The 15,792-nt window shown below is 34.9% G+C and overlaps 1 protein-coding gene across 1 annotated transcript in view; it reads right to left on the bottom strand.

Annotated features, from left to right (window-relative positions):
- Positions 1-6,698: 6,698 nt before the first annotated feature.
- LOC131534874 (uncharacterized) overlaps positions 6,699-15,792 on the bottom strand; it is a 36,105-nt gene continuing 27,011 nt past the window's right edge. Inside the window, exons 14-22 of the mRNA XM_058767984.1 lie at positions 15,616-15,657; positions 12,729-12,770; positions 9,247-9,288; positions 9,053-9,085; positions 8,789-8,830; positions 8,552-8,579; positions 8,360-8,416; positions 7,875-7,919; positions 6,699-7,302 (exon numbers count right to left, since the gene is read on the bottom strand). Of these exons, the coding sequence (XP_058623967.1) occupies positions 15,651-15,657 (7 nt within the window). The 3' untranslated portion in view covers positions 6,699-7,302; positions 7,875-7,919; positions 8,360-8,416; ... (4 more) ...; positions 12,729-12,770; positions 15,616-15,650. The remainder of the gene's footprint in view (positions 7,303-7,874; positions 7,920-8,359; positions 8,417-8,551; positions 8,580-8,788; positions 8,831-9,052; positions 9,086-9,246; positions 9,289-12,728; positions 12,771-15,615; positions 15,658-15,792) is intronic.

Below are 15,792 nucleotides of genomic sequence, written 5' to 3'. Positions count from 1 at the left end.
TTAATCCATAAAACACTTAATATCAAAAGCTGTGTTACAACTATGAATTTTAGCTAATTTTGACTGTTGTATGATAATTTTGTTTCCATGACGTGAAAAGATATGAAGAGATCGCACTGTCTTTCTCTCTTTTATAAGCCATTATGCTTAATACGACTAACGTTAATCGAAATTTATGAAATGTGCAACTTAATGTAAACCACAGTAAAGCGCTCATTTCAAGTTAACATGGGTGTGTTGAATGGGTTTTTGCTTGTGTAAACTTTTGCAATTGTCCCGTGAAGTAAAAAGACGACATTAAACGGTGAAATGTCGCTCTTTTCAAATGGGGCGGATTACACAGATTTACTCGTATTCGTTATATTTTGATATTATTTTTATGCTATTTGAGGTAACTTAGCCCTACAATATGAAATGTACATTAAATGTAATATAAAATCTATTACAAATCCAGTCAGCATCAATGCTCCCTGTTGTGCAATAGATTGTGGAATGGATTTGTGCCAAAAGAAAGGTTGCAACTTCTGTTTCATCACTGTGTGTACCTTCAAGACTAGGAGTTTATTGTTTTCATTGCAAGTAGTATGTGTAAATGTTTAGAGTTTTTACTACAATTATAATGTGCTTGTTCTCAGTGCCATCTATGCTAATATTAGTCTGTTTCTTTCTTATTCTGAAGTCACCATAGCCACCAGATCCAGTCCATATCCAGATCAGATGGTGAATGTCAGCGGAGACCATGTCAGCTAAATGAGCTCCAGAGACAGATCCCCTCCGAAGACCTCGTTGGCCATTGGGTCCTCTGCTCAATCTGACCCGTGTTGCAGCCTAGAATTAAACCACACTCTGTTGATTTCATCTGGCCAGAGGATAACTTTTTTTCTTCATTCCTGTATGTTTAGTTTGTATGAAAAATGTTATAAATGGAGATTGTTATTAAATAAAGGCTATTATGTGTTGTAAAGTGTGTGTTTTTAGTGATTGATAAACACCAGTTAATCATTTTTAATAATTTTGTTAAACTATACAAATATATGTTTATGTAGTTCCCCAGCAATTTCTTATGATGCCCAAATAATAAATCTTAGTTGAGGTAACATATGAAACACGGAGTAAATAGTTAAATTTTAATTGACATAACTTGCTGTAGTTTTCTAAATGTTTGACCAATTAAAACATTTTAGTTGAATGGACTATAAAACTAGTTCAGTAAAGGTTGAACCAACTAAAAAATAACAATTCGGATAACACTTTGAAGTCAGAAATTGACTGAACGTAAAATTTCTGTGGAACTATAGTTACTAAATAATAATTAGAATTTTTTTACAGTGTACTGTAAATTTAATTTATGGAAGCAAACTGTAAAAAACAGTAGATTACTGGCAACCACAGCTGCCGGTATTTCACTGTAAAATCAAGAAAAAAAAAAAGAAAAAAAAGTGTGTAACTTTTAACTTTAATGTGCTATTTATATTTGATTTGACCCTTGACTAAATGATGTACATTTTAGGTTACATGAGAGGTTACCTTTTTGTTTTGTTTTTGTTTTTTTTACAGTATAATACACTGCCATTCAAAAATTTGGGATCAGTAAAGTTTATTAAAGAAGTTTATTATGCTCATCAAGGCTGTATCTAAGATAAAAAATACTGAATATTATTTCACAAAATAATATTGTAAAATATTATTGCAATTTAAAATAAAAGTTTTCTATTTTAATATATTTTGAAAATATAATTTATTCCTATGAAGCAAATCAATTTTCAGCATCATTACTCCTGTCTTCAGTGTCACATGATCCTTCAGGAATCATTCTGATATGCTGATTTATAATCCATGTTGGAAACAGATGTGCTGTTTAATATTTTTTGGGACGTGTGATATTTTTTTCAGGATTCTTTGATAAATAAAAAGTTAAAAGAACAGTGTTTATTCAAAATAGAAATTTTGAGTTACATTATACACTACTATTCAAAAGTTTGGGGTCAGGTGTTTTTTACACTACCAATGAGAAATTTTAAGCAAACTATTACAGTTAACTATTACAAACTTTTCATTAAGACCCTACAGAATAATATCAACTTGTGGAAAATGGGCAACATATGACCCCTTTAAATGGATAAAAAGTGAAAGTAAAGACTTATATTGTTAGAAAAGATTTCTTTTTTTAAATAAATGCTCTTTTTAACTTTTTATTAATCAAAGAAAAAAGTATCACAGGTTCCCAAAAAATATTAAGCAGAACAACAGTTTCAACATTGATAATATAAATTAGAATGATTTCTGAAGGATCATGTGACACTGAAGACTGGAGTAATGATGCTGAAAATTCAGCTTTGCTTCACAGGAATAAATGACATTTTAAAGTATATTAAAATAGGAAACCAATATTAGAAATTGCAATGATGTTTCTCAATATTATTCAGTTATTTGTTAGGTTTATAATATAGGCCTAACATAATATAATATAATATCAAAACAAACTGAAGCATTTAAACTGAGATCTGTAAGTTTAAATATATATATATTTATATAAAAACGTGAACGTGAATTCTTCTATAGCTATCTAAACATCCCTAAGTACAGTTCGCACTAGTGTTGTCAAAAGACCCGGTACTTCGGTACCAAGTCGGTACTAAAAAAATGAAAACGTCACGGTACCAGGTTTTTTAAAGTACCGGTGGTACCGAGTACCCGGTCGACCCGGTTCTTGACGTGTACGGACCTATGATTTCCGCGATGCAGAAAATGCGGACGGAATCTCGGAATCCAGTTATAAAAACGGAGTTTACAGTTTAGCACGGAATGTCACGGAATTTGTCAAAGTTTGGATGAATTAATCAAAAGTAGGTCGTCACACTTTAATCAAATCGCGACATGGACTAGTATCTGTAAATATTAAGCCGCAAAAGTCGATTCAGATATGAATCCCGCATGTTCTGCGAGTCTCTGTGTGAATGAATGAATGAATGGCAGGGACGCGCGGTTTTTTTGTTTAGTTTTTTTTTTTACACTGAAGCGCGCGACGCAGTGTTGCCAAGCCCCTCCCTCAGAAAATCTCTAGAACCACCCTCAAAAGTCTCCATTTTTCAAAAAAAAGTCGCCAAATATGAAAAGAAAGTAAATACAGGTAAATTTGGTACAGGAAAGTAAATATATATATATATCTACTTTACAAATGATGACAGTATAAAAAAAATATAACAAAAGATGAAGTAGGCCAATAACAAAACAATCTGAAGTGAAATTAGGAAATGCTTAGGCCTACTTGTAACTCTACAGGACACATTTGAATCAGTAAATTTCTTCCTGTGATCTACAAGCACATCAAACATGATGGAAATGATGTAAAGACACATAATGTTGGGCATTTGTTTCACCAAAGCGCATCCCTGTCCTGCTCAAATACAACAGATAAGAAATATGATTCTCCAAAAACAAAACCTTTATTCATACAAACTTATTTCAGTCAACACAATCTATTACTACAAAGTAAGTGCAAAATACTGCATCCCAGCACACATGACACGATGATGCACTGCGTCTCTCAGTATCTGGTTGACATGACTGTGCATGAATTGTGGTATAACTTTTGTGTCTGTGGTTAAAACAAGATGTTCATGCAGTAGTTGGTGCCCTGATGTAATCATATTTTTCTCCACCATCTTGATGCTTATAATGAAATGGTGGTGTGTCATCATGTCTGAATGGCAGATGTACTGCCGTGTTCACTGCGCAGACTCATTAGGCGCGTTCGACTTTAAGCGGCGCTGCGCAGAATGGTCAGTGTATGACATCAAAGTACCGCGAACACGCCTAATGGCATGATTGAGAGCAAACGTGAGGGGAAAAATCTCCAAAAATCGCTATTTTTATTTAAATATAGCTAAAATAGCTCCTTGTCGCAAAACATCAATACAAGTCGCAGCAACAATAAAAAAGTAGCTAAATTTGGCGACAAAATCCCCAAATTGGCAACACTGCTCGCGGTGATTTCATCATCTGCCGTCTCAATGAGGACATAAATACATAAACAACATCTACAGAAATGCTCTGAGAGTCCCTTCACGAGTATTCTACCGATCCATTTGAGTAAAACCAGCTTCATATCATATAGCTACACACAGAAATTTAAAGATATTCACGGCAACCCGTCAAAATAAAAGTTTATCTTAAAGACATTGTGCCAAAAATATATTACTATTATTTAGTAGAATGTATGTGATACTATTACTACTGTTGATAAATAAAAAATTTTTTTTTAAAGAAATAATCACACAATATTTCTTCCATATTTTAATTTTAATAGTAAATCCCCTTTATTTACCCAAAAAATAAAATGTTTAAATTTCATTAATTAAAAGACAAATTAAATTTGGGTGAAACTTTACTGTTTACTGTTTTTCATACTTTGATTACTTGCGGAAAAACTTGAAACACAATTTAAATAAGTATGAAGAATGGCATTGATTTTTGTAAATTTAATTTTTGTTTGACTATTATTAAAAATAGCGTGTTTTTAATTAGCACGTGGTACCGACATTGGTACCGAGAACCGTGGATTTTCACTGGTATCGGTACCGAATACTGAAATTTTGGTACCGTGACAACACTAGTTCGCACAATACTGTGTGTAATGTCTCAGAGTTTTGTTACCGTTCTGTGTCCATACTCTGCTATTTCCAGCACTTAATCAAGCCACTCTTCTTTAATACATGAGGACATTTTATTTCACATGTCATTGCGTTTGCTCTCTTGTTGATACGCAATTGGAAAATGTAAAGTCGTGTTATTTATATGCAGATTGATGAGAACTGGTTGTTGGCGCACATCATTCTCTTTCTATGAAACCTGTAAACCGCATTCACCGGTTCTAACTCTATAGCGATATCAACTCTATAGCAGTTTACCCTAGCATTGCAATTCATTCGCTTTTACTACAATTTAATCTAATGTCTTTCCCAACTCTTTTTTTGCATGTACGCTGCACATAATTTCTTCTGCGTGGCCGCGCGCGCAGCTTAGAGGGAACATTGCTAACAGTCAACTTCCTGTTGTGTTTTGTGGGTCAAATTGTGTTGGAGAGAGTAGAGCCAAAGTCCTTTAGAGCCTGTGTTTAAGTCAAGGACGGACAGAGAAACACTGATGGTATGCTGCATGTTGCTTTATTTAAAGGCATAACTGTGTGGTTATTGATGCAGTGAGAATCTCTTCACTAATTTCAATCACACATGTATGTGTGCTGCTGTTATCTGCAAGAGATTTGAGTTGAATTGATGCTTTTAATGACTTTGCATAAATCAGTAGGTTTTTCTTCATGGACTTAAGCAAAATAGTTCTCAATACCCTTATGCTCACATTACTTAAACATTATAAATATTAGTTAATAAACAAAAGACAGTTGGACAATTTAAGTGCAGTCGTCGGTTTGTATATTGACATTGTATTAGTTAATGAAATACCGTATTGTCCCGAATATAAGACGACCCTGATTATAAGACGACCCCCCTTTTTCCAGATGTACCTGTTGGAAAAAAAGCTTTTTGAAAACCAAATGTTGTTGTTTTTTTTGTTTTTTTTTCTCTCTCTGTAAAACACATTTATTCTTAAATTATTTTCATATTGCATATTTTTCCAATTCTAATTTTTGTTTTGAAAGTATGGTAAATACTGGTAAAATGTACCCACAATGACATTGGAAAATTTTGATATAGGCTACCATTGAAATAACAGGTAGCCCATCTGAATTATATAACAATTAGGCTATCAATCTCATAGTAGCCAAGTAGCTGGGTACTGTCTTATGTTTTAAAATCACTTACAGAGGAAGTTTGGTCCCATCAGGCTAACATGACAGTCACGATCATGCTGCTGTAAGCTTTTCTTTTTCATTTGTTTTCATTCGCGATCTTTACAACACACATTACATTACATATTTCATGGCACACTCGTTTTATGCGTTTTTGGCGCCACCTATTGTTGTGGGTGTATTATTGACATGTCAAAGACTCTAGACCCTGAATATAAGACGACCGCGTTTTTTCAGATGTATTTCCAAGGAAAAAACATCGTCTTATATTCGGGTCAATACGGTACATTTTTTTCACTGTAAATGTAAACAGTTCTGTAAATCCTAAAATGTTGCTACCATATTTTTCACAGTAAAATTTTTAAAGACTTTACTGTAAATTTACCAGATTTTTTTACCGTGCATTATATAGTGAGTACATTTGACCCTCGTGGTGCTTACATTTTTTTATCTGGTTTTATCTAAACAATTTTTAACAACAGGGGACTGTAAATCACACAATTTTAGTAAAAGTCAATGACTGGGAGAGTTGAAGGTTTCACTGAAAATCTGTTATGTACAGTACATTTGAAAAACAGCCGTGGTTAAAATTTACCCCGTGGCGGTTCTAGTGTTAAACAAGACAGTATGATTCCGGCTCTTCAGAGAGACTGAAAGTAAAAGATGATGCAGTGCTGAGTCTGACTAGAGTGGATCTAACAGTAATGTTGCAAGACAATTGTGTTTTTATGACTATTGCATTGTCTGTACCAGACTGTTTGATATATACTGAGTATTTATACATTTTTAACCCAAATGTTATTTTCAGAGTACATCACAGCAGCATCAATCTGTTGTTTTAATAAGTGAAACTGTTAACCAATCATAGGAGTGGGTGTTTACTTGTGAGTCTTGAATGTGCCCGCCTATAAAAACAGATTGTTCTTCAGAGAGGCTCAAAATCAGGACAGAAAATAGCTTGCTACTTCTAAATTATATATATTTTTTCACACTAACGTTTTAAGTGAACATCAGATAACATTATAAAATAATAAAAGAATGCAGTTTATTGGCCACTTTAAGCACAATAAAGCATTAAATAAGACATAAAAAATACAAAAAGGACGAATTGCGAATAAAGATGTTATTCATGGAGGATTACATCTGGAGTAGTAAAAGTAAGTGTTAAAATGAAAGATGTCTGGTATAAAGTGTGGCACTCAAGTAACAGTGATCTAGACAGAGATATTTACAGGATGTTAAAAAAATATATGCCAAACCCTCCTCATAATCCACAAACACCCTCTGAGGCTCCACACACACAGGAAAAAAGGAAGATAAATGGAGAATCACAAGCCCAATGCACCACATTACTCAGACCCACAGTCCAGTATTTATTTTTAGAATTCGGACCGTTCATGTTGATGGCCTAAACACCACTCAGTTCACTCCTTCACCTGCACCTCACTGTAAAAGACATCTTTTATTTCCATCTTCTTTTGATTGTGTGTTCACTAAAAACAAAGAAAGTATGAAGTTATAAAGGGTCCATAACAGAATTCATCTTAAGATCAATAATGAGATAAATAATATTAGTCACCAATTGAAAACCAGCAGGATTTTAAACGGATTACTTATCATATAATAAACTGTGATTAATTTTATTAATATATTAATAATAAAACAAATTCTTCATTTGGTGTAATCATCATGTGACTCTGAAATTTGATGTAAATGAAGTTCAGAATAAAGACAAGAAAAATCGACATTGGCATGAAATTATTTTTGATATTCTGAAAAACAACTGTATATTTTAAATATAAATTATTATAATTTAGATGCATTTATAGGCTGTATTAACTGAATAAATAATTCAAATATACATGCATACAATATAAACATATGCATTCATTGTGTGTGTGTGTGTGTGTGTGTGTGTGTCTGAATTGCCATAAAATCAGATGCATCTCATTTTAAATATAAATGAATAGACAGTGTTTGTTAATTGTTTGACAGATCAAAGCAGACTCAATTTAATTAAGAGACGGCCAGGTGTGCATTAATAAATAATCACCGCAAAGCTGACCTTGTCTTCTTTCCCTGTTCTCATTCTGTAAATGTTGATCATCTTCTGAAGAAAATTCAGAATAAAGGCAAGAAAAACCAAAAGATTACATCATACACAGGTATGGTAAATGAATAATTCAAATGTATATTTTATAAACATGCATTTATTATACAAGAGTGTGTGTGTGTGTGTGTGTGTGTGTGTGTGTGTGTGTGTGTGTGTGTGTGTGTGTGTGTGTGTGTGAGTGAGTGAGTGAGTGAGTGAGTGAGTGAGTGAGTGCCACTAGATTAAAATGATATAATTATTTCATAATAATAACTACAAATATATAAACAAGTATGAAAAATGATTTAAAATGGCATTCTGGTTTCCAGAAATGGTGACCTAATATGTACACTTTCCCTCATCTGACAAAGTAAGAATACGCAGTGTCTGTTCATTAACTGATTTGTGGATGAAAAGAGACTTTAAATTAATAATGAAACTTCAAAAGACAAATTCACCTTGTTTTATTCTCCTGTTCTCATTCTGTAAAAGTTGATCACATTTAGCAGAACATTCTGAATTAAGGCAAGAGAAAACACCATAACATCACACATGGGTACATATGGTTTTGCTCTACAAATGCAAAAAAAAGGTAAAAATGGCAAAAACATTTGAATTAATAGTGAAATAATAACCTAAGATAAATTCACCTCATCTCATTCTGTGGTTGATAATTTTCTGAAAAAAAATAAATACAAATTCTGAATAAGGCAAGAGAAAACATAGATATAGATTATAGATAACGTCACACATGGGTAACTAAATAAATAATTCAAATGTACATTTTGTAAACATGCATCTATTACAGGAAAGAAATAACTACAAATGCAATAAATAAATTGCAAAAAAATTTAAAATAATAGAGAACTAATAAAAGATAAATTCACCTGGTTTTATTCTGCTCTTCTCATTCTCTAGTTGTTCCAGAACTTTACCAGAATAAAGGTAAGAGAAAACTGCATTAATATATAGGCCATACTTATTTCTGACTGAGGAAGAACAACTACAAATAAAACAAATTATATTTAAAAGAAAAAAAAAAAAGAAAAGAAAAAAAGGCAAAACATTAACAAGTCCTAAGATATATGTTGAATAAGTAGATATTTTGTGGATGAAAATAGACTTTACATAATAATAAAATTATAATTCACCTTGCTTTATTCTCCTGTTGCATTCATCGTTTTCTGAAGAAAATTCAGAATAAAAAGGCAAGAGAAAACAACATTAAGTAAATAATATCACACGGGTACACATATGGTTTTGCACTACAAATGCAAAAGAAAAAAAAGGGCAAAAACTTTAAATGAATAGTGAAATAATAATCCCTAAAAATAGATTAATTCACCTTGTTGTATTCTGCTCATCACATTTCGTAGATTATCACATTCTGAGGAAAATTCAGAATAAATAGAAAATATTAAATAGATAACATCACACATGGACAGTGTTAATATAACACATTACAAAAGTAACACCATTACAGTAATACTCTTTGCTGTAACAGTAATATAACACATTACTAATAAAATGTTGATAATATTATACCCAATGCAATCTCAGTAACGCACGTTACAACAATGCATTTTATCCCGAAATTAAGTGGTGATGTTTTTCCACGAGACATTCCAGCACCAGAAAAAATAAATAAATCTGCTATTTTCTATTGCTAGAATTCAATGGTTGTGATGACTGCAGAGGCGGATTCTACATTTGCGATATGGACACACTCCCATTATTTTCAGTTTGACAGAGAAAACAACAAGAAGTGTGATCTATGTGGGAAACCAAGGAAACTCTCTACATTGAGAAATAACATGACTAATTTAAAGAAACAAAACTGGACCGATGGCACGCTAACACTAAACTAACTAAGACAGCTGCAGTTTCAGAGAAGAGAAAGAATGTGGCGGACGAGAGATGAAGAGACTCATGGCTGAGTATGTTGTAGAGGATATGCAGCCTCTGTCAACAGTAGGCCACACAATACATGCCAGGTTTGTGCTGTGAACTTGAATTAAAAGAAAATAAGAAAACAAATGAAAAAAAAAAAAAGACTTGTGTCTTGTGTCATTAGGCTATAGGTTGCATAATAATGGGCATCATAATTAACCAGACTTTTATTGTTTGTCTACTTTTGTGATTCTAACAGTGATTGTTACTTATTGTATTGCACAAAATGTAATGAAAAGTGTTAACTGTAGCACCAAATTTAGATCTGCTCGTGTCGCACCACATTTCTTTTTATGCGTTTTTACAGTGTTGCGCATTACAACCAATCACCCATGATTTTGTTGAGTTTATGCAATGGCCAGTCAGAGGTGCTCAGATAAGACGTCGCTGAAATGGCAGAGTTTTGTTCAGTGTGCATGCTTGCTGACTGAATTCTGCACTCTGGCAAATTCTGTCATCATAAACAACAAACTGTAGATGTACGTACAAAGTAAGTAAGATTTATTCATCAAATACAACCCGAATTCCGGAAATGTTGGGACATTTTTTAAATTTGAATAAAATGGAAACTAAAAGACTTTCAAATCACATGAGCCAATATTTTATTTAGAACAGAACAGAGAACATAAATGTTTAAACTGAGAAATTTTACACTTTTATCCACTAAATGAGCACATTTAAAATTTTATGCCTGCTACAGGTCTCAAAAAAGTTGGCACGGGGGCTGAAGGGCAGAAAAAGCAATAAATTTTGAAAAGATTCAGCTGGGAGAACACCTAGCAACTAATTCAGTTAATTGACATCAGGTCTGTAACATGATTGGCTATAAAAGGGATGTCTTCAAGAGGCAGAGTCTCTCAGACGTAAAGATGGGCAGAGGCTCTCCAATCTGTGAAAGTGCACGTAAAAAGATTGTGGAATACTTTAAAAACAACGTTCCTCAATGTCAAATTGCAAATGCTTTGCAAATCTCATCATCCTACAGTGCATAACATCAAAAGATTCAGAGAAACTGGAGAAATCTCTGTGCGTAAGGGACAAGGCCGAAGACCTTTATTGGATGCCTGTGGTCTTCGGGCCCTCAGACGACACTGCATCACTCATCGGCATGATTCTGTCATTGACATTACTAAATGGGCCCAAGAATACTTCCAGAAACCACTGTCAGTAAACACAATCCGCCGTGCCATCTGCAGGAGCCAACTAAAGCTCTATCATGCGAAAAGGAAGCCATATGTAAACATGGTCCAGAAGCGTTGTTGTGTCCTGTGGGCCAAGGCTCGTTTAAAATGGACTGTTTTAAAGTGGAAAAGTGTTCTATGGTCAGACGAGTCCAAATTTGACATTCTTGTTGGAAATCACAGACGCCGTGTCCTCTGGGCTAAAGAGGTGGGAGACTTTCCAGCATGTTATCAGCGTTCAATTCAAAAACCAGCATCTCTGATGGTATGGGGGTGCATAAGTGCATTCGGTATGGGCAGCTTGCATGTTTTGGAAGGTAATGCTGAAAGGTATATAAAGGATTTAGAGCAACATATGCTCCCCTCCAGACGACGTCTATTTCAGGAAAGACCTTGTTTATTTCAGCAGGACAATGCAAAACCACATACTGCAGCTATTACAACAGCATGGCTTCATAGTAGAAGAGTCTGGGTGCTGAATTGGCCTGCCTGCAGTCCAAATATTTCACCTATAGAGAACATTTGGCACATCATTTAATGAAAAATACGTCAAAGACAACCACGAACTCTTCAGCAGCTGGAAACCTATATCAGGCAAGAACGGGACCAAATTTCAACACCAAAACTCCAGAAACTCATAACCTCGATGCCCAGACATCTTCAAACGGTTTTGAAAAGAAAAGGAGATGCAGCAACATGGTAAACATGCCCCCGTCCCAACTATTTTGAGACCGGTATCAGGCATTCAATTTGAAATGAGCTCATTTTGTGCATAAAATTTTTAAATTTTTCAGTTTAAACATTTGTAATGTTATCTGTGTTCCATTGTGAATAAAATATTGGCTCATGTGATTTTAAATTCTTTTAGTTTTCATTTTATTCAAATTTAAAAAAACGTCCCAACATTTCTGGAATTCGGGTTGTAGTGAAGGCTTTTTTAAAGTTAGTTATGATGTTCTTTGAATAAATTATACTGAGAAAGTGCAAATAACATTCACATTATCACTGTTTGAATAACCGTGGAAGTGAAAGTATAATAATTAGTAACTTACGATGTCTTTGTTATTAAATTATGATCAAATTAAATACAAATTAAAAATATTTTATGACATGACACCCATAAGCATGCCTAAAATGACAGGTTTGTGATGTGTGTAGCTAATAGATTACACTAACATTAGGCAACATTTGATTCACCCTCTGACAATGATATTGCGCCATGAGCCTTCACTGTGCCTATTACATTATGTTGTTAGTAGGCTTGGGGTCCTATACAGTCATTACGCACTATGCTATACCACATCACCATTCACTGGATTTGTAATGAGGAGCAATAAACTACATTTTAGCATTTTAGAATGCCTATGTGGTTATTTTTGTGAAAGTAACACAAAAGTAATGTAACATTACAATTCAGAGACAGTAATATTGTAATGTAACTAATTACTTTCAAATGACAGTAACTAGTAATATATAATGTGTTACATTTTTGAAAGTAACTTCCCCAACACTGCACATGGGTATATACTATATGGTAAGTGAATAAATAATTTAAAATGTACATTTTATAAAAATGCATCTATTATAGGCAAGAAATAATAACTGCAAATGCAAAATAAATAAAAAAAAAAGAAAAGAAAAATTGCAAAAACATTTAAATTAATAGTGAAATAACGAAAATAAAAGATAAATTCACCTTGTTGTATTCTGCTCTTCTCCTTCTGTAGTTGATCATGTTCTGAAGAAAATTCATAATAAATGGCAAGAGAGAACTACATTAAATATATACAGTGAGGAAAATAAGTATTTGAACACCCTGCTATTTTGCCAGTTCTCCCACTTAGAAATCATGGAGGGGTCTGAAATTGTCATCGTAGGTGCATGTCCACTGTGAGAGACATAATCTAAAAAAAAAATCCAGAAATCACAATGTATGATTTTTTAACTATTTATTTGTATGATACAGCTGCAAATAAGTATTTGAACACCTGTCTATCAGCTAGAATTCTGACCCTCAAAGACCTGTTAGTCTGCCTTTAAAAATGTCCACCTCCACTCTATTTATTATCCTAAATTAGATGCACCTGTTTGAGGTCGTTAGCTGCATAAAGACGCCTGTCCACCCCATACAATCAGTAAGAATCCAACTACTAACATGGCCAAGACCAAAGAGCTGTCCAAAGACACTAGAGACAAAATTGTACACCTCCACAAGGCTGGAAAGGGCTACGGGAAATTGCCAAGCAGCTTGGTGAAAAAGGTCCACTGTTGGAGCAATCATTAGAAAATGGAAGAAGCTAAACATGACTGTCAATCTCCCTCGGACTGGGGCTCCATGCAAGATCTCACCTCATGGGGTCTCAATGATCCTAAGAAAGGTGAGAAATCAGCCCAGAACTACACAGGAGGAGCTGGTCAATGACCTGAAAAGAGCTGGGACCACCGTTTCCAAGGTTACTGTTGGTAATACACTAAGGCGTCATGGTTTGAAATCATGCATGGCACGGAAGGTTCCCCTGCTTAAACCAGCACATGTCCAGGCCCGACTTAAGTTTGCCAATGACCATTTGGATGATCCAGAGGAGTCATGGGAGAAAGTCATGTGGTCAGATGAGACCAAAATAGAACTTTTGGTCATAATTCCACTAAACGTGTTTGGAGGAAGAAGAATGATGAGTACCATCCCAAGAACACCATCCCTACTGTGAAGCATGGGGTGGTAGCATCATCTTTGGGGTGTTTTTCTGCACATGGGACAGGGCGACTGCACTGTATTAAGGAGAGGATGACCGGGGCCATGTATTGCGAGATTTTGGGGAACAACCTCCTTCCCTCAGTTAGAGCATTGAAGATGGGTCGAGGCTGGGTCTTCCAACATGACAATGACCCGAAGCACACAGCCAGGATAACCAAGGAGTGGCTCTGTAAGAAGCATATCAAGGTTCTGGCGTGGCCTAGCCAGTCTCAGACCTAAACCCAATAGAGAATCTTTGGAGGAGCTCAAACTCCGTGTTTCTCAGCGACAGGCCAGAAACCTGACTGATCTAGAGAAGATCTGTGTGGAGGAGTGGGCCAAAATCCCTCCTGCAGTGTGTGCAAACCTGGTGAAAAACTACAGGAAAGCGTTTGACCTCTGTAATTGCAAACAAAGGCTACTGTACCAAATATTAACATTGATTTTCTCAGGTGTTCAAATACTTATTTGCAGCTGTATCATACAAATAAATAGTTTAAAAAAAAATCATACATTGTGATTTCTGGATTTTTTTTTTTAGATTATGTCTCTCACAGTGGACATGCACCTACGATGACAATTTCAGACCCCTCCATGATTTCTAAGTGGGAGAACTTGCAAAATAGCAGGGTGTTCAAATACTTATTTTCCTCACTGTATAAGCCATGTTTCTGGTTGAAGAACAACTACTACAAATAAAACAAATTATATATTTTTAAAACATGGCAAAAACGTACAGGACCCAAGATATGCATAAAAGCATATGAATACAAAGTATCTGTTAAGTACACTGAACAAAATTATAAATGCAACATTTTTGTTTTTGCCCCCCATTTTTCATGAGCTGAACTCAAAGATCTAAGACTTTTTCTATGTACACAAAAGGCCTATTTCTCTCAAATATTGTTCACAAATCTGTCTAAATCTGTGTTAGTGAGCACTTCTCCTTTGCCGAGATACTCCATCCACCTCAAAGGTGTGGCATATCAAGATGCTGATTAGACAGCATGATTATTGCACAGGTGTGCCTTAGGCTGGCCACAATAAAAGGCCACTCTAAAATGTGCAGTTTATTGATGGCATTTTGAATGCACAGAGATACCATGACGAGATCCTGAGGCCCATTGTTGTGCCATTCATCCACGACCATTACCTCATGTTGCAGCATGATAATGCACGGCCCCATGTTGCAAGGATCTGTACACAATTCCTGGAAGCTGAAAACATCCCAGTTCTTGCATGGCCAGCATACTCACCGGACATGTCACCCATTGAGCATGTTTGGGATGCTCTGGATCGGCGTATACGACAGCGTGTTCCAGTTCCTGCCAATATCCAGTAACTTTGCACGGCCATTGAACAGGAGTGGACCAACATTCCACAGGCCACAATCAACAACCTGATCAGCTCTATGCGAAGGAGATGTGTTGCACTGCATGAGGCAAATGGTGGTCACACCAGATACTGACTGGTTTTCAGAACCCCCCCCCACCCCCCCAATACAGTAAAACTGCACATTTTAGAGTGGCCTTTTATTGTGGCCAGCCTAAGGCACATCTGTGCAATAATCATGCTGTCTAATCAGCATCTTGATATGCCACACCTGTGAGGTGGATGGATTATCTCGGCAAAGGAGAAGTGCTCAGTAACACAGATTTGTGAACAATATTTGAGAGAAATAGGTCTTTTATGTACATAGGAAAAGTCTTAGATCTTTGAGTTCAGCTCATGAAAAATGGGAGCAAAAACAAAAGTGTTGCATTTATAATTTTGTTCAGTGTAGATATTTTGTGGATGAAAACAGACTTTACATTAATAATAAAATTATAACTTAAAAAGACAAATTTACCTTGTTCTATTATCCTGTCCTCATTATTTAGTTGGTCAAGTTCTGCAGAAAATTAAGAACAAAGTCAAGAGAAGACAACATCACACATGGGTACACATGGTAACTGAATAAATGAATAATTCAAATGTATATTTTATAAACATGATGGATGAGGAATTCAGAGGTTTACCACCAGCC

This window comes from Onychostoma macrolepis, chromosome 03, assembly GCF_012432095.1.
Source record: "Onychostoma macrolepis isolate SWU-2019 chromosome 03, ASM1243209v1, whole genome shotgun sequence".
Lineage (NCBI taxonomy): Eukaryota > Metazoa > Chordata > Actinopteri > Cypriniformes > Cyprinidae > Onychostoma > Onychostoma macrolepis.
Note: the sequence above shows the minus strand (reverse complement) of the source record. Positions and strands in the feature narration are given on the sequence as shown.